Below are 20,266 nucleotides of genomic sequence, written 5' to 3'. Positions count from 1 at the left end.
TATTCTAGCGCAGCACAGAACTTAAGATGCTAAGGCCTCACCCTAAAGACTTTCTTGATGCTCCAGAGCCATCTATACAAGTACATGACAATTGACAGTTAAGAGATTAGAAGGAAACTCACACAGCAGTAGTATAGCGCGCTCCATCTTCTCCCTTGCCCTATACATTTTGCTGCGGGAAAGAATCTAGTTGTGCCTGTGGGATGTGCAGCTCCAGTGTCTTTGGCCTTTGTACTCCAGGCAGGCAGAGGGCTCCATCCCTCAGTCCTGCGCCATTGCACAATGCCAACAAGGTTCACTGCAGAGATGACCTAGCAAGCTAGCTAGCCCTACCATCCATTGGTGGAGCTGTCTTAGAGCAAAATGGTACCAGACTTGCTTAAGACACACCTCACATTTGTACGTAGGAGAATGTGAAGCCGTGACCCAAATGTTCATTGACTTGGGTGAAAGTACCAATTTAATGGCTCCATTTTCTTTCAATTTCTGGCAGCAAAGCAGCAACGGTTTCTATTCTGCTGGACAGAATTCTCTGGCGTGCTAAAATCTATCTACTTTTCGAATGAGTGTTTTCATTACTGTCCTTAACACTGAACAAATGGAGGGAAAACATAATTGCACACACTATAACAGAATATGAAGATTGGCAAGGGGTGCTTATTTATTAAACATCATGACTGACTTCCCTACTTTGTTCGATACTTAGTAAATCGCAGGTAAAAATATATTGAAGCGGCTGTTCTAAGAGCAATTCAATTGTCTTCCCTATCATTTTCATGGCGAGGCTCCTTCATCCGAATTACCCTTGGTTTTTAACCTCACCATTCCTGCCAAGTAATTTGAATCAAGGTTTCAGGATTTACAAAGTCATGAATAAAAGTCCTGGAGATCTCTGTTGCACTTTGGAAGGAGTTCTGGTTACAGATGTTCATCTTGAGCATGAAAGGGTTAGACTTGGAGCTTCTGTCTTTAAAATGTATTCCATTCTTTGTAAGAAAGTCATAGACTGAGAAGTGTGGTCTCCTTGTTAAAAAGGAGCACTGCTCAAGTTTGTGCCAGCTGTTTTGAAAAGTTGGCAGTCCAGACTTGATACTTTTTTTCACAAAATGAACGTCTCTGGGCAATGCAGCTGTAAATCCCATCGGTCCAACTTTGGCACATGTTTACATTTTGCTACCGTGTTACCTGCAAACAAAGAAAAAGAGGAAAGTGACAATTGTGTATAAATAGTTTGATAGTGGCAAATACTGGCAGGAGGAGATGGATTCTCCAGAGATTTCATAAATTCCTACACGTTCAGGGTTTCAACTGCTGACCTGTACTTGCTAGATTATGCACATTTCTGAGCACAGTAAGCATTCTACATGCATACAGAAACAGGAAAAGAGAGAGGGAGCTGCTTTGGGGAAGCAAGTCACTATTAACAGCCAATTGGTGACAGTTTTTTCTATGTATGACCACAGAGGACCACAGCACCTGGAGACAATCAGTAAGGTCATATATGCACAGCAGTGACCGCAGGAGAAATGAGTGCTGGGAGGCGCACAGAAAGAAGCAGCACCATGGTACACCCACATCAGCACAACTGGATGCCTTCATCTGCCCCAGCTGCAACAAAACATGTCTCTCTACAGCCACAGCAGGCACTGTAACTCTCCAATGATTTGGCTTCATCCCCAGAGGCACACTCTTCAATTGTCTCCCAGGAGAGATGGATGCCAACAAGTTGTTTTTTCTATGCATTGCAGCAATTGCACGGATTGCACTGATATTTGTTCCAATAAAACAATTCTTTTTTATTGGTTTTTATTAGGGGGTTTTGTGTGTGTGTGTGTAACAAAGCAAACAGATAAACAGGGAAAGGCACACCTATTGTCAGGAGTTCAGCCTACACTCGAGTAGGACTCTGGCAGAGACACATGCCCGACTGGCATGTTCCCTCCCTCTTGGTCGATCGTTCGGGAGCTTCAAAAGCTTTCTTCAGCCCAAACATCACAGCGACCGATGCCAACCGACACCGGCACACTTAGAGAACTGCAGAGTTTGCGTACCTTGGGTGACAGACCTCAGCAACTCAGCATTTTGGCTAATCTACTTTATTTACATATAAACACACACAGAGCACTGCAACATGGCTCCCTCTCTCTCTAGCATCAGACAGCAAAGAGGAAAAAAACAAAGGACAATAGTTCCACTTCACGGAACACAGTAACCCAAACATCCTGTCTCCGTCACTTCCCACTCTGTGGAGTCAAAACATACACCGTCATGTGATCGACAAAAATCCCATGACTGCAATCATGGAGCAGGAATTCTAATACCTATCGCCTCCACTTTCAGTTCATAGTCTTTTTCACAGTTCGTTTATGTTTGGTGAGAGTCGTTTTTGTCATAGACATCTTGCAGTTGGGGGAAAGGTGAGGGGGGAGAGAGATGGGGATATTGTTCTTTCGTTCTATTGCCTAGTCTTAGCGTCAGAGTGTTGGGTCAGCATGTTTGTGTATTTATTTATTTTTATCGATATTGCGAGGTTAGGGATTCCCAAGCTTGGTTGGTTGTGCTTAGTTGATTGTGACGCGACTTATTTCTGTGAGGAAGGCAGGCTAGGTTGTTGGGTCAGGTTAGCCATATTGATTCGTATGCTGTTGGAGGGGATAGGCCATTGCCCTGTTGTGCTGTGTGAATGTATTAAAGCGGAACCACACTGAGTTCAGGGCTTCCTCCATAGCATGTCCCCTTGCTAGTTCCAATAAAACAATTCTGACCCCATTTTTGCATTTCACATCCGTGAACACAGTTTATTAACGAATCTTCAAACGTCCTGAAATCATTATCACAAAATTTGTGGTGATTTGCAGTCAGGTGCCACAAACCAACCAGAGCCATCACGCACTTCACTGGACATAAGAATCTTAAAATGGAATTAATCATAAACGTTTCTCTGGAGGAACAGAAAGAACGTCCAGGCTCCAACCCCAGGAAGGGTGGGAAAGACATTTTGGAGGAGAAGCCCAACAACCCACTGGTGACCCAAGACCATTCACTATCCTGTTGGTACTGTTGGATCTGTACCCAGGCACCAATGAATGACCTCCATCTCAAACTCCACCTTCTGCTGAGTCCTAGCTAGCGCATTGCCTCATTCATTCCGTTGCAGTTCTAGATCCCTCAGACACTCCTCAAGGTCCTCCTTGGGGATATGAAACACCATGCAGGTCTTCATCTACTACCTGTTATCCACTGTCTACAACCTGCCATTGGTTGTTCTGTACCCCAGGTCAGTTTCCTGAGACTTTGTTCAACATGGGGAGCCTCCACAATCACAGGCCAGCTCTCCACTTCAGACAGTCACCCTCCTTTGTGTGGGAGCACTCATCCCTGCTGCCTCCCCCTTGCATACTTATTCAACCCATTTAGGAAACACCTGGAGAAGGTCGCTGTCTCTCTACTGCCAATGCTGCAACCTTGTTTTAGAAGTGCAGTTTTGACAAGTTCTGGCTGAGATCAACCAGACAGCTCATTTAGAACCAGCAGCTGGCCTAGTGAAGTAATAAATGTATCAATAAACTGGCTAACTTTATACCATTATATATTTAAGCTATGTACTAGACACCAGTATTCAGCGTCTGCAGTACCGTCCTTTATCATTTTTAGAGAGAGAGAGAAACTATTTATGACTGCCCATAACCCAAATGAATTTACTGTTATGGAAATCTTATTCCTATACAGAACTAAAACATGGTATACAGTGCTGGGCATTTTTGCTTGGATTGACAGCAACATTTTAATGAATCGAGAATGATGATGATAATAAAGACCTTATATTGCTTCATGGTGACTTGGGGAATTGTTTCCTTCTTTAACTTACAGAAGTGCCATATACAGTGGCTGCACTTTGGGGGGTCAAAAGTAAAATCAAAATTTTATTTTTCTCTTCCCCTCCTCCCTCCTCCCCCAAGCTGGAGCCTCTATACCCTAGATGCATGAGTTCACACTATGAAAGGTGGCTTTTGAGCCTTATCCCTTGCCCTTGCTTTTTCACTCCACAAAAGTATACTCCACAAGATAACAAGAAAATGGAAAAGGCCTCTTATCAAATTAAAGATGCTTGCAGCACCTTTGGGTGCAATGCTAACCCATTAAGATCAAAGTAAGCGTTGCCACTGACTTCGATGGGATGTGGATTGCACTCTTGGGGAATCTCTTCTTTGAAGAGGGGAGTTAATAGCTTGTTACTTTAATGAGGCAAAGCCAGTTTAGGGCACTCCTGGGTGCTAATTCAGCACAGTAGTTGATCTCAAATGTGTTCAGAGGCCTAAATCTGAACTGGAAAGTTCCCTATGCCATGTCTGTGTTCCATACTCCACACATGTGAAGAAGAACAGTTTCTGCTCATTGTCAACCTAAGCTCTGCTGAGTCCTATACCCCCAACTGCCCTAGAATGGCTCTACATAGACTTCCAGTTGTTTCTGGTCACTTGTTCCTTCCTTATTCCTTTCTATCTGTGACCAGGAGCACTGCTGGATGTTTCTCATGAATACAGCTGCTTCTGTGCTCCTGTAGCTTCTATCATCATTTGTGCTGTGTTAGTTGTTCCCAGGGCTTTTGTATGTGTAAAACAGCTAGAGGGTGCAATGTGCTGGAAGTGAAACAGCAGAGATCATTCAGTGTGTGGTTTAAGGGTTAATTCTGTTAATTTAAGGTGTTGCAATGCAACTAGAGAAAGTGGCATGGTCTTTGGTGAGAGCTAGTGTGGTGTAGTGGTTAAGAGCAGTGGACTCGTAATCTGGTGAACTGGGTTCACTTCCATGATCCTCCACATGCAGCTGCTGGGTGACCTTGGGCTGGTCACACTTCTTTGACCTTGGGCTGGTCACACTTCTTTGAAGTCTCTCAGCCCCACTCACCTCACAGAGTGTTTGTTGTGGGGGAGGAAAGGAAAGAAGATTGTTAGCCGCTTTGAGACTCCTTAGGGTGGTGATAAAGCGGGATATCAAATCCAAACTCTCTTCGTCTTCTTTGGTGAGGTAGAATATACTCTGATAGGCTGCCTAGCTTTGAGGGAGTTTTCTTGGGGAAGTTTAGTTGAATTGAATCCTGCTCTCAACAAGCCCTGTCAGAAAAGTAAAACCCCTCTGTTGTTGTTTTTTTTTCTTTTCTGCTCAGCAGATATATTCCGTTTTGTTCAGTAAATGTTTATTTTTCTCTCTTGACTCCCATCTGCATTATTCAAGTGCCTCTGCTAACAACAGCAGGTTGATGAAGGCTACTCTAGCATGACTCTAAAACAGAACCCAAAAGATGACCACACTGTTAAAGATATAACTTTAATATGCATAGAATGCTACGTTTGACTGCATTGTATTTAGAATACTATGCAGAGAAGTTCGCATTAGGCACGAGAGGTTTGTCTACAGCAGATGCGGCAAGGAGAGTATTTCAAGCATATTGATGGCTCATCACTGGAAACCCAAACTTCATTCTCAGCAGGAAGATGTCCCTGAGTGTGCTCCTGTACTTGAAGCCATTCACTCCTATAGGGAAAAGCAGATTGCTCCCCTTGGCCGGGGGCATTGTTGGGGCATTGTACTGGTAAGATCTACCCATGTTACCGAATGACCTAGTATTCACTGATAGGGAATGAAAAGGATACATGAACTTGCCTTGGTAGTTTTGACTTTGTTTCCACTGCTGCATGACCAACCTGAGTAATCTGGAAGCACTTTACAGTCTTCTCCATCCAGGCAAGGGTTCATATGACACCACCACTTCTGGATGACAATGGCAGCTGGAAGACAAAAAGAAAATAGCTTGTCAAAGAGCAAAATGGAGCAAGTGCCATCACGTTGATTTATAAGCAAATGCAAAGCCAACAGAGTAAGTTCAATTCTCATGGGAAACTGTGGTTTGATGAAACTAGAAAGGATTATATCAAGGGGAGAAGGCAGGGGCAGGAGAGATACTTCAAGCTGTTGCTGATCCACTAAGGTTGACAGCATACAGTAACTGGGCAGACTGAGAACATGGTATCTGAATGCAATCATCATGTTTAATTCAAGCTGAGTATATAGACCTCGCGCAAAAGTCATTCTAGGATCACTCCTCCAAAAATAGTTTCATGTTTACTCAGAAGCAAGTCTTGCTAAAGTCAACATAAACATACTTGCCAGGACTGAAAACCCAGAAGCAGAAGAATGGTTTTCAAAGCAAAAGCCTGGTGTAACAAGCTAGAAATATATGGACCTTTACCAACAAAGCAGTTGAAGGTCAGACTATCAATTGCTTTTGTAAATAGGAGTAAAAGGCTTTTCTGAAAATAGGAGTCATACCTGCAGGTAATGTAAAATACAAATCTTACCCCAAACCACAGGAAATGTGAATCCTTGACTTAACAGGTGCAACTATTTTGGGGGTGTTAAAAGGTTTTAACATTGTATTAAAAATGTTGGAAATGAATACTTTTTGTAGGTCACTAAAATTGCATATATTGCTTTAACTGTTTTTATATATGTAGCTGTTTTATATAAATGAAATTAATAATAATGATAACAGGCAGCAATCCTAGTTCTACCACCTGACTGAGCACAGAGTCAGCTGAACCCAAGGACCATGCCAGCTCTGCCACACCTTGTAAAACCCCAAATTCAGCACCTGGTTTTACTTTCTTAGCAATGAGTCTCATCGGAATGGGCTAATCAGGATCCCTCCTTATGCAGAGGAGATCTCTTCATGTACATTGCTTCTCGTGCTTGTCAAATGTGTGACTGGTGGGTTCATGAGCAGGGAACGTGGCAGTAACAATGGCAGAAGGCTAGCCCATGTGGCGCCATGACCTTCTCGCACATTATTTTAATGTGTGTGGGAGGGGTAGTCTGAACCCCTTCTACTGTTGTCTCAGCCAATTAAGTATCACCTTGCGATTGTGGCACTGGTGCTGTGCAGCCAATCACATTCTTGCGTTGGGGAGTGAGAATCTGTGGCCCTCCAGGTGTGGCTGGATTTCAACTCCCATCATCCCTCGCCAATGTGGCAAATGTTCAGGGATGATGGGAGATGCAGTTTAGCAACATCTGAGGAGCCACAGGTTCCCCAATCCCTGGGTCTGCATGGTGGTGCCTGAGGGCTATCTCCATTGCCAGAACCACTAGACCAGGGGTAGGCAACCTAAGGCCTGGGGGCTGGATGCAGCCCAATCGCCTTCTCAATCTGGCCCGCGGACAGTCCAGGAATCAGCGTGTTTTTACTTGAGTAGAATATGTCCTTTTATTTAAAATGCATCTCTGGGTTATCTGTGGGGCATAGGAATTTGTTCATTTTCCCCCTTCAAAGTATAGTCTGGCTCCCCACAAGGTCTGAGGGACGGTGGAAAAAGGTTGCTGACCCCTGCACTAGACTAATGTTTCTGCTGTTACTGCACACCATTGTTGGTTTATTTTGTCTGCCAGAAACATAAGACATGGCAAGACAAAGTGTGTAGGCCTTTCCATTTCTTTTCCTCTGCAGGTGGTGGTGGTGGGGAGGTGTATTTGTTGCCACCAAAACCAGTCTGAAATTCCTTGTTTTGGTGTGCTGCAGCTGTTTCAGTGCATCCATCGACCAGCCAGGGAGCACTAACCCAGCTGGACTGGCAATGGAGATTCTTCTGCTCATATGGTAGCACATCTCTAATTTTATTTCTAAGCTATTATGAGAACCATTGTTGGCCACTGGACATTTTATTCAGTTTACAAAGAACAAAATAAGTAAGTACCGTATTTTTCGCCCCATAGGGCGCACCGGCCCATAGGGCGCACCTAGTTTTTTGGAGGGGGAAATAAAGAAAAACAATTTATTCCCCCCCCCCAGGCACGGGGCTGGGGCAGGGGAAGCCCGAGCTTCCCCCGACCCCAGCCCCCAGAACAGGCTTCTATCCGCAAGCCTAGGGAGCCCGGCGGGAAGTCTCTGCCCAAAGTCTGGGGCGCACTGAGCTCAGCGTGCCCCAGGCTTCGGGATGCAGACAGCTCTCCGCAAGTCATGGGAGGGCTCCCACGGCTTGCGGAGAGCTGCGCGAAGCCCGAAGCCCGGGGCGCGCTCAGCTGCGCGCCCCGGGTTTTGGGATGCAGCCTGCTGTCCGCAAGCCTAGGGGAGCCCGGCGGGAACTCCCGCGGGCTCCCAAGGCTTGCAGATAGCTTCCTGAAGCCTGGAGAGCGAGAGGGGTGGGTGCGCACCAACCCCTCTCGCTCTCCAGGCTTCAGCGAAAGCCTGCATTCACCCCATAGGACGCACACACATTTCCCCTTCATTTTTGGAGGGGGAAAAGTGTGTCCTATAGGGCGAAAAATACGGTAATAAAATATTCTGAACAGAGATTTTAGTAAGATATGTCTCTTTCTTTTAAGTAATGCTGTTGTATGCTCATGATGCCTTCCTGCATAATATTAGGCTGCTTAAGAGTGCAATCCTGTGCACTTTTACTCAAGTATGTTTCCTTGTGTTGAGCTTCAGCCGAAATCCATTTAACTTCAATGAGATTCAAGCAGCCTCTGTACACGATTGCTGGCAAAGACAGTTGCCCTTCATCAGTCTTCTCTTTCATTTTCATAATGTGATCATTAGTATTTTCATATTTTTTTTCCTGTGCAGGGAGACCCCATAAAGCGTATTTATACATCCCTTATTAGATTTGATTCAGTGGGTGCAATTCATCAATTCATATGAAATTACTTTACAAATTTAAATTGAATTTCAAGCTAAAATATGGAAATAAATGTTAATTCTGTTATCTAACATGATTTTACTGTGTATAGCTGATTAAGGTGACAATCCAAAATCCACTGACCTGGAAGTCCGTCCCACTGAGTTTAGTGGGACTTATTTCTGGGTAGACATACATAGATTCTTTACTCTACAGTAGCATACCAAACCACAATTCTTACATGTAAAGGACAAAACAAACTATTATCTCACAGGGTGCCCCCCTATAAATTATGTAACAGCAGGTGGGCAGTGGTAAATTCAGTAGCTTTTGATACTGATTCAATTATTTCATTTCTGCTATGCATTTTCAATGTGGGTAACAGGCGTGTCTTTGGATGGGAGTCTATCATTATGTATTGTAATTTTGTTACCTGAAGTTTCATTTAATAAAATATGCATACAATCTACCAGATCATAATATAATGCTACCAGCAAATATTTATTTCAGTTCCTTAGTTGGCTGCTACTTAGTTTTTGTAGCTTTATGCTTAGGTTGCCTTTATGAAACTGTTTAAATGTTGCGATCATTTTGAATGATATTTGTGTCTGTTAAGTTATCACAAGCTCCTTTGTTAGGGCTTGCTTCAAAACAGGGAATCTAAATCTGGAACATACTCTATTTTAAATAAACAATAAATAAACAATTTTTCTTGAATGACTTCTTTGCTGATCCTGCCAGATGTCACAAACATCAAATTTTCCAGGAGTAGGTTCTCTCATCTAGGTACCATGGCTTACGCAAAGAGCTACCGGTTTAGCAGTGCAGTCCTAAACAATGCCTACTCAGAAGTAAGTCCTGTTTGGAGGTTCTAGCAGGGGAGCGCAGCTATTGTACACCCTTGACCGAAGAACGGTACACCCCTTCTCTCTAGGGTGGTCGTCCTCTTCCACCGAGCGTACGGCTTCGGGAGGGATGCACATGGAGCCGTGAGGAAGGGGACAACTGCCTAGCCAGCCAGATCGGCTGAATAAACCCTGGTGATCAATGGAGTGAGAGATGTTGCAGCCAAATCGCCCTCACAGCATCTGAGGAATTTCAGTAATAGTTGAAAGTTAGACATGAGAGTTAAGATATATATTAAGAAAAAGTTAAATTATGATGAAAGTGCATATTGGCAATAAGTAATATAAAATTGAAATAAGGAATAGACGGGAGGTCGGGTCTATCGTGCTAAGACCAATTTATGTTTTATTGTTTGTTAAGAAAATTTTGTGTTTATTGTTATTCTTGTGTGTAATTTTGTATTCGTGTTTTCCTTTTTGTGTATCAATCAATAAATAAAAAAATTAAAAAGAAGTAAGTCCTCTTGAGATCAGCATAGCATATTCCCAGCTATAGGACTGCAGGCTAAATTGTGTGTGTGTTTTCTTTCACAGCTAGAAACACATTAAGGATAACATCGGTTGTCACTTTTTTTTGTCAGGGAATCCCGGTGGGGTTTAGAACTACTCTTGTCTGGCTAGCAGTGTTCAGAGAAGCTCTCCTAATTACGGTTTTCTAAGGAATGAAGATATCAGAAGGCTGCTTTCGTTTTGACAAAAGACTACATCTTGAAGGCGAAGATTTACCAGTATACTGGGATTAAATCCTCTGGGTTTCTCTAGTTCCCTAGATGCAACAGAAGTTTTCTTTAAAAGCAACTATTGTTAGTGCAGAGTGTACCACCCTTCAAAGTCCTTTGGCAGACGGAATACTTCGGCTTGGGAAGATTTACTCACAGCCACATTTTACACACTGGGAGAAGGCAGTTACACAAGGCTTATTAATGCTTTATCTTCTTCTAGCGGCTGCCAGCCAAGTTCCAGGTACTAACCCGAGAGTGTTTATTCCCACAAAAGAGAAGGGGGGGGGGAATAAAGCCAAATCCCTTGATGATCGCTTTAAAGTCAAGTGTTTGCCGCTTGTTTAAGTAACACAGAAGAGGTTGACCTTTAATGAAACACAATAGTGTGTGGCTCTGTTGGACTCCTGCAACTGCAGCGCAAAGGCAGTTAAAAGCTGCTGCGATCCCTTCCCTTTCTGTTAAATGTTTTATTCTCCCTTTTCATTTGCAACGCTGCTTCCAGAGCTCAGCAGATCGATACATCTGTGGGTCAGCCGGTGGGGAGGAGAAGCATGAGTCAGGCCCATTTCTGGAGACTCAAGGAGCCCCTAGGAAGCAGAAAGGGGTAGGTCCACCTATAAGGAGCTTGGAGACAGTGGCGTGTCCTGTCCCACTGCTCAGACAATGCTTTCGCCTGCCCTTCTTTCCCATATTTTGTAGCTTGCAAGATTCTGGCCTGTTTTCAATCCATAGGAGAGCGTGGCCAGAGAGTAGACTGAGACCTGTAATGGGAAAGAGATGCCATAGACCCCAACATCTTTAGAGGGGGGTGAAGAATTCCTTCCGAGAAGCAGATCAATAGGGCCTGCCAGCAGTTTCAAACTACCCCCAATTTTTCATCTGTTCTCTTTGTTCCTTGCTATCCTTTTTCTTTTAATGAGCTGCTTTTACTTCCATCACTATCTACATTTCGTAGCTGAACTGGGGAATGGCAAAGTGCTGTACCAACATCAATTAAGCCTTGCAACATGATGACTAGTATTAGACCCATTTCACAAATGAGATAGTTCTTAAGGAAAGACTCGATGGATAAGGCTGGCGTTTCACTTATTTACGGCACGCAAGGCTTTGGGCAGGATGGATTTCAAATTTTAATTACTGTTTGTGTTTGTTCCTGGTGAGTGCTATTAGTGCCTGACAATCTACTAAAACAAAGTTTCCTATCCTATTTAAATCAAAACAGTGCAAATCTCTTTGGTTGTAACCAAAGTTTGTCCAGCTTAGGCATTTATGGCCTGTTTGAATACATGAATTCCTTGAGAGCTTACAAACTGGATTTTGAACCCTTGCCAATCCTGCATGTAATGGGAGTTGGGGTTGCTTGTGCGTAAGCCACAAACAGCTCCACGCTGGTTGTATGGCTAAACCTTTCCCTGGCTTGACAGCCCTTAAAACTCGACTGTCTCAGTGACTGGCAGAATCCGTCAGTGGGCGTTTCCTGAACTTTTTCCAACATAGAAATTCCTTGACTCCCAGTCTCCTCCTAGCTTCTCTGCGCGGAAGCTTTCTGCGCAGCGTAGGCATGCCAAGCGGAGGTCCTGTGCTCTCTCCGCTGATCTCACTGGAAGAGTCTCGGAGCCTTCCCTCCGAAGTGCTCTCAGCCTCCCCTTTCTTCCTGTTGTCACCTTGATTTCCTCCCCCAGCAGAAGCTCTCCCTCTCTCCTTGCTAGTTCCCTCTCCGGCATCATTGGGGAGCCTTACCTCTCCTCTTGGCTCCAATAGCAGTTCCCTGACACTGCAGGTAGTTCAGCCATAGACACCTTCAGATGAAACTTCATTTCGATGTGGATTCAGGCTCAGTTTGGGGAAGGGAGAGGAACAGGACGAGTGTGATACTGCTCACTGCCCTTGATCTCTCAACAACGATGGAGATGTTTAACCACAAGACCTTCCTGGTCCATCTCTGCAAGTTGGGGACACTTTTTTTAAGGTGCTCACTCTTATTTATATGAGTATTGGGTGCTTGTGCCTCTGAACCCTGGCAGGGTGCTGGATTTAGAGCAGTGCAGGCAGTTCCGCTGCACAGGGCTCTGAGTCGAGTGGGCGCAAAGTTGAGAAGATCCATAATTGAGAAAATCCATTTGGTGATGCCAAATTTTGGCCTTGCACAGGATGGCATACTACAAAAGATGACCAAAGACCGCCCCTGCCACAGGGCATGATTTTTGTCCCCAATGCTAGTTAATGTCCTTACAAAGCCCGCAAAGGCAGTCATTAGGAGATTAGGAGCATAGTTTCACCAGGATCCTGATGACACCCAGTTCTATTTATCTGTAACATCTGAATCAGGAGACACATGCATATCATAAACTAGTGCCTAGCAGTTCAAAAGCACATCAAAATGCAAGTAGATGAATAGGTACCACTCCGGGGGGGAGATAAACGGCATTTCCATACGCCGCTCTTGTTTCACCAGAAGCGGCTTAGTCATGCTGGCCACATGACCCATAAAAACTGTCTGCGAACAAACGCCGGCTCCCTCGGCCAGTAAAGCAAGATGAGCGTCGCAACCCCAGAGTCATTCGCGACTGGACTTAACTGTCAGGGGTCCTTTACCTTTTTAACTGTAGCTATGGGTTAGATCAGGGTGAAACCTGACAAGTCAGAGACCCTATGGATGGTTGGTTCCCAGGTCTATGAATTGCATTGTTCATCTGCCCTGGATAGTGTTGGACTCTCTCTGAAGGACCAGGTGTATCACTCAGGTGTGCTTCTAGAGAAGTGGATCTCAACCTGTGGGTCCCCAGATGTTGTTGGACTACAACTCCCATCATCCCATCCCATCAGGGATGATGGGAGTTGTAGTCCAACAACATCTAGGGACCCACAGGTTGAGAACCGCTGTTCTAGAGCCATGTCGCTAGAAGCCCAGGTAACCTCAGTGGCTTTGGAACACCCATTACAACCAGCTATCATAGTTTCTAAGATGACTTCTCCATCCAAAGCCTGAGAACGCTGCATATTGGGGGCATTCCAGGTATTTCCACTACCATATATGAAAAAGCATGACTATAGCCTACATTTATTGATAGAGAGAGAGAGTAGAATGGAATCATTCCAAAGAAGCCAAACAGCTATGTTTTTCTTTAAAAAAAAATCATTTACAAAAGAGGTTCAAGTCACACAGTGCAAATCGGGGGTGGGATAAGCTCTTTGAAAGGGAAATGAATAATGAAAGTCTTTCATGATACTGAAAATAATTAGTTACACAAGTGGGGCCAGGCGGAGACAAGCTTAATTAAAAACCTCCTTCAGGCTTCTGCAGCATGGAGGCCTCCACAGGGTTGGGTTAGATCACAAAAAAATAAAAAAAATTGCAAACTGTAAATGGACATGCATGGGTTTCTGCCCTAAAGTACCTGAATAAATTACCTCAGTGCTTACAGTATAAATAAAGCATGCTAAGCCATCACACTACAGGGGGAAATACAGGGGTGTCTGCTTTTATACCTCTGGTTCTTGCATCCATAATGCTTTCCTTATTAAAATCTAAAGTACAGGCACCAAACTGTTTCAGCAAGGATTTGTTTTGACAAAATAGATGTAATGTCCAGTTTACCCCTGCAATTAGGATATCGTCACAAAAGCCAAGAGCTCTACCTTTCCTACGCTGATGCATATTTTAATAAATATCTATTTACTGTCCACCATAAAGTCCTGCTTTAGTGTTGCAGGGAACATAGAATAAAATGTGCAGGCATTGCCTAGCATTCAGCGTGCGTGCACACACACACATATATATAATGTATATTGAGTAATTAAATCTGAGTTGCATGCACACATAATATGGTATGAAAAATGTAAGCATCAAGGCAAATCTAATCTCTAAATAAAAGAAGAGGCTATGTGGCATAGAGAATATGTAAATATCTGAAGAAAGTCTTTAAATAGCAAATGCTTGGGCAGCTCATGAAAAACATTTCTCCCACCCAACTCCTGAGTAGCATACTCATAAAAATGTTTGTAGGTGCAGGGAGGAGATCTAGACTGCCAAGGTAGCACCATACCACATTGGATACAGCCACATCCACAGTGCTTAGAGACGCCATGGTTTGATGCCATGGTGAACAGTGGACATGTTAAAGAAGGTCTTCACCATGTATTGGTATCCAGCCTTATGCACTGCGACATCACCATATTCCATATTGTAGCAGAATCATTAGCATAGCTGTCAACTTTTCCCTTTTCTTGTGAGGAATCCTATTCGGAATAAGGGAATTTTCCTTTAATAAAGGGAAACATTGACAGCTATGATCATTAGCAAAAGGCTGGAGAAGCCTATGGCACTGGATAGCACAACATAATACAGTGAGGTCACATGGGAGTACATGGTAGAGGACTCAGGTGGGTCTATCAGATGCAGAAGCTCTCCAGCTGCCCCCTAATAACTCTATAATTTTACCTCTGTTCTCATGGCTACAGGGGTTTCCCCACAAGAGGTTTAAATCAGCTGTGTTAGATCATCAGATAAATATAAGACTTCCTCTTACACAGTCAACCTTTTCCCTGTCCCTCCCCTTCAAGAAGCCCATCTATTGTGCAATTATATCCAACTAGCACAACCTCCAAGGAGACAAAAAGACACGCCCCAAACACAGCTGGGGATTTATTGCAAAAGGCTGGGACAAACAGCTTTCCAAAGAACATACAGGGCAGGCAAGAGGAAGTACTTATTCATGTATCACATAGTTGAAAATATGGAACTGACTACTGCAAGGTGGTGTGATGGCTACCAATTTGGACTGATTAAAAGTGTTCAGGAAGTCACGTAGGAAGCAGGAACAGAGCATCCCGCCATAATTCCCCAAGCGTGAGAGCACATGCACTGCAACCCACCCAGGGAGTGACCAAGGGGGCAACAGTAGACATCTGCAGGGGCAGTTTAGCAAGTCAGATGTTCCGAAAGCCCATCTTCAGACAAGTCCTGAGGGCAAGGATATGTAAAGAGTTTTATTGTTCTTTTGGTGATGGGTACTTAAGAGGTGTTGGGAAAGGTGTCTGATAAAGTGACCTAATGTTGAACTTGTGTAACCATTGTATACCATTGTGACATGCTAGTGATGTAGTGATGATGTATCAATTATGCTGCTCAAAGTTCTAGTTACAGTTTGGTAGCCGTGTTGGTCTGCGGTAGTCGAAACAAAATAAAAAAATTCCTTCTAGTAGCACCTTAGAGACCAATTAAGTTTGTTATTGGTATGAGCTTCCGTGTGCATGAACACTTCTGATGTATCTGAAGAAGTGTGCATGCACATGAAAGCTCATACCAATAACAAACTTAGCTGCTCAAAGTGTATTCTGTGGGAAAGAGGGAAGTTTTAAAAGAGGGTGTCACCCCATGCTTGGGGTTCTTACTCCTGTGGGGACCTGTTGCGCAACAATAAAGATCATGGTCTACTGACCACTGTTTTGCTCCTAATTACTTGGCTGGAGCTTCCTTCTTTTACTGACCACATGGACCCGCGGGGGACTTGCACCCCGATGAGCTGGGCTGTTGAGTAGTCTCTCACCCCGGAATTTTTCCTTAACAAAAGCTAGATTTGGTGTGATGTCTATATTATCTCCAGTACCAGATGCTGAGGAGCAAGAGAAGGAGAGGGCTACTGTGCCCATGACCTGCCTGGTTGGCTGCTGGGAGAACAGAATGATGGATTAGCTGGGCCTTTCGTTTGATCCAGCAGGCATAAGGCACAAATCACCCCTTCTCCTTTACTATTTATTTACCTGTCCCTCACTGTGAGGTCCCAGGGTAAGTTACAACATATAGAATATACAACTATTAAACAGATAGAAAATTAGCCCAGTTTTAAATGATGTAAAACAGTTCTGAAATGGAACAGAGCAGCATAAATTCAATGAAGAAAACTGGCTGTGTTCAACGAAAATGCCTTAGCTGTTGAGGGCCAAGGTAGAGAGGAAAAGGCGTACTCTTGGAAGTAGAGGGGACTGGATAGCTCAGTTGGTTAGAGCGTGGTGCTGATAACACCAGGGTTGCAGGTTTGATCCCCGTATGAGGCAGCTGCATGTTCCTGCATTGCAGGTGGTTGGATTAGATCAGGGGTTAGCAAACTTTTTCAGCAGGGGGCCGGTCCACTGTTCCTCAGACCTTGTGGGGGACTGGGCTATATTGGGGGGGGTGAATGAATTCCTATGCCCCACAAATAACCCAGAGATGCATTTTAAATAAAAGGACACATTCTACTCATGTAAAAACACGTTGATTCGGGCCGGATTTAGAAGGCAATTGGGCGGGATCCGGCCCTCGGGCCTTAGTTTGCCTACCCATGGATTAGATCATCCTCAGAGTCCCTTCCAACTCTACAATTCTATGATTCTATGACTCTGCTCAAGCTAAGCCATTCTAGCTGACGTTTCATCCCTCTGCCCCATCTCCTTTCACCTGCTCCTTCCCTGTGGTCTTGTCCTGCTGGCTTCTCCTGGGCCCCAGTGCTTGCAAATTTATCTCCCTCCCTCAAAATCCATTTGCCAATAATCTTTCCCCACTTATTTAGTGCAGTGAGGCATCTGCTCATCTATATTGGCTTCAAGGCACATTTGGTTTCTCTTCTGAATTAATCTGTGCAGTAATACAATTCATACGTGGATTTTATGTATGTACAAATTGGTGGTGGTGATGGTGCTATTACAGTGTTTGGGGTGTGGGGTGTTTGTTTCGAGTTTCCATTTATTTATGGGTTAATTCACAGAATTGAAACGTCAGGGGAAGTTAGGAAAAACCCGGGGCTCTTTGTTATTTCACTTTTAAAGGTCATGGTTTTGTGTGGAAAGCGATGAAAACTGAAGATAAGTCTCTTCCATGTGGATTAACAAATATGATTTCTATGTCAATATTAATTAGCGGCAAGCTATTAAAACATTGCACTCCTTTCCTTAAATGTAAATCTCATCACATTTTACATCTTAAGATTCCTTCCACTGGGGCTGACAGAAACCCTAATTAAGACTTATAGGTGCCATTTCTTAACATAAAGCTACCCCGTAAAAAGGGAAATATGCTACTGTGTAGTTGCTGGAGGGAACGGGAAGGAAAAGTGAAATATTGAGCAATTTCCTGAATCTTTTCAGCAAGCTAAATTTCAGCCATAAACATGCATTTAACCCAAGGAAGCGAACACCTTCATGTTTTCATCAAAGGGGCCAGGGATAAAACCGGTGCAGCAATTCTAATAATAGTTATGATATCAGGATGTTTACCTGCTCAAGCACTACTGTGATGATTACCAGCAATTATAACAAGGCTTGCATATATTCCGTTATTAGCAATAATGACATCTGTACCCACGCAAGCAAAATGGTGTCTTTTTTCCTCATTTGCCTTTAGGTATCTGATCTTTTCAGAGGCTTTCGTTCTCTCATTCTTGTCACAATTGCTGCTGTTGTTTATTTATATGTTCATCATAACATCTGTTCGTTTGTGTGTGTTTTTAAAAGCTTCGCACATGGCTTTGAGATTTAATGAAATGTGCCCTGGGAGCCTACAAGGAGCAAATTTTGGGGTCCCACCATCTCTGCCAGTGCCACATTTCCTCATGTAGCTGTGCTGAGACAGAAATGCCAGTTCCGCATGTAGCATGACGGCATAAATTAGTTCTAAGGGAACAAGGTCCTGGACTGAGAGGGGCAATTCACAGAGGCACAGTTCCCAGAGCTCCCTGTGATGAGGGATTGACAGTTAAACCTCTCTGGGAATTGTAGTTCTGGGAAAGAATAGGGGTCTCCTAACAATTCTCAGACCCTTAAAAAACCTACAGTTCCCAGGATTCTTTGGAGGGAGAGTCGTGACCTTTTAAAGTCGCATTACAGCCCTTTAAAAGTATGGTGTGAATGTGGCCCTGGAGCATGGCTGAGAATTTACAAATTCACAGAGTGAATTAACCCTTCTTCAAAGCAGGTCTACTAATGCACCCAAAATGGAATACTATTTATAGCTTGAGAGTTCTGTTTCTCATATTCCAAAAAGCGCAAGTATTTATTATTATTAGTGGCAAGGGAAAATGTGTTCAGGAAAATTCCAGCATAAGGGCAAGGATAGGCCCACTCACCACACAGCACAGCTCACTGATAATTGAAATATAGCCCTGATCTGATTTTGGTTGAGGCTAGTTAACCTTTGGGTTGATCTGCCCTTGCTTGGCACAAAGAAAACCTGTGTCATGAGGATCACCTGCCTCTCCCTGGTAGAACAACAAAGCGAGAACTGAATTCCCTTGGTTCCAGATCTGCTTTACAATCTTCAGTTCAAAACTACAAGAAACGGAATAAAACCGACCAAGGAATCTTCCTGGCACCAAACGGGCGAGTACATAAATTAAGGAGATTAATTGCACCATGATTCAGGCACATACTCATTATCATTAACAAAGAGAAATGTGTCCAAATTTAACAAAGGGGAGGATTATTATTATTTTCCCAGACAGCAGGAAATCAAAACCATCAAGGAGATTTGGGGGGGGGGGTGTTTCTAAGCCAGTGTGACAAATGGGGCTGAAACTGCTTACCTTCGACGCAGGAGGGCTGCGCTCTTGTTGTGCCAGCCACCTGACCTGGGAAGCAGGAGCACTTGACCGTCTGCGACCGCTCTTCAATCCTGTTCTTGTTGCAGCACCGATGCACTGCCACCACTTCGCAGGTCCCTTGCTTAACTTGGTGGTGGCCTGTTGGCGACAAAGGGACGTTCTGCTGAGCCAGCTGCGGTTGGTTACCAAAGGCACCATTTGCTTATTTATTTGGAGAAGTTATACGCTGCTTTTCACCTCTGCAACCAATTATCAAAGCAGTTTACATAGAAAATGCAGTGCAACACACTGAGTGGGGTCCCGTGAAGTCACAGAACAACTTCAGCTCATTCAACTTCCTCCCTGCCCATCCTATCTGCTCTGCAGCTTCCCTCAACCCTCCGGAGAAGATTTTGGGAGTTAGGGGGAATGCAAGGAAGGGGAAAATGTCACAGCATGGGCAGACATCATTCTGCTCATGCAGTGACTGTTGGATTTAACCCACCATAATCAACAAAATCCAGTTATTTAAACCAAACTGGGGTGGGGTGGGAATACATAGTCAAAATCAGAACAGCAAGAATGGGAGGGAAAGGTGTTGGTAAACAACTTCGTTTTTCACTTCCAAAGGAAGCCATCCAACATTTGGGACTCTCTGGATCTCTGTTGGAGTAGGCACAGAGTAGGCGAAAAAACTCCCCCACCCCCCACCCCCAAAAATCAGTTTAGTGACAAATTCTAGGCAATCTTATCACAGCCACGCCCACGCTGACACTCTCAGATCTCTTTTTGACAACCAACAAAACCATTCATAGGAGCAATGTGATTGGAATCCATGGCACAACCCCTGTTCCTAACCTCACAGCATTGAACAGCCATACATCTCCTCAGAAGTAAGTCCCACTGAGTTCAGTGGTAGGAATGTATTATAAAACATCATATTAAACTGATGTCTGGCTAGGTTAAGCCAAAAGCATTGCTTGCTTTTGTTTTGTTGCGGGGGCGTCAAATAGAAGCACTTCCTATCTTATGTGCAAGGAAGTTCTCCATTACTGTAGCCTCCTTCCAAATGTGTTACTAGTTAGGCTTGCTAGCATCCTGGAGTTGTTCGGGTAAGTGCACCGCTGGATAACTGTGGCAATGTCCTTTGTTGGGTTTTTATTCTTGCCTTTCATTACACAGAACAAAATGTCAAGGCCCCCTAACTGTCTGCTCGCCAAAGGAAACCGTAATGAGAGCTAAGTACTTAAGGCTGCATCCCTATACCCACTCAGCTGAAAGTGAACTCCAAAGTACTTATTTCTGAATATCCATTCATAGGAGTGCGTAATAAGCACTGAAAGCCTGAAAGCCTGCCCAGACTTACCTGGGAACAAGCTTCAATGAAATCAATGGAACTTACTTCTACA

At 44.0% G+C, this 20,266-nt stretch overlaps 1 protein-coding gene across 1 annotated transcript in view; it reads right to left on the bottom strand.

Moving 5' to 3' along the window:
- Positions 1 to 637: 637 nt before the first annotated feature.
- Positions 638 to 20,266, bottom strand: part of TAFA4 (TAFA chemokine like family member 4) — a 125,135-nt gene continuing 105,506 nt past the window's right edge. The window contains exons 4-6 of the mRNA XM_081903423.1: positions 18,861 to 19,016; positions 5,665 to 5,789; positions 638 to 1,185 (exon numbers count right to left, since the gene is read on the bottom strand). Coding sequence (XP_081759549.1) covers positions 1,174 to 1,185; positions 5,665 to 5,789; positions 18,861 to 19,016 — 293 coding nt within the window. The 3' untranslated portion in view covers positions 638 to 1,173. The remainder of the gene's footprint in view (positions 1,186 to 5,664; positions 5,790 to 18,860; positions 19,017 to 20,266) is intronic.

The sequence above is a fragment of the Podarcis melisellensis genome (assembly GCF_964234715.1).
Source record: "Podarcis melisellensis genome assembly, chromosome: 2".
Taxonomy (NCBI): Eukaryota; Metazoa; Chordata; class Lepidosauria; order Squamata; family Lacertidae; genus Podarcis; species Podarcis melisellensis.
The sequence above is the reverse complement of the archived record's forward strand: the minus strand, read 5'-3'. Positions and strand labels throughout refer to the sequence as shown.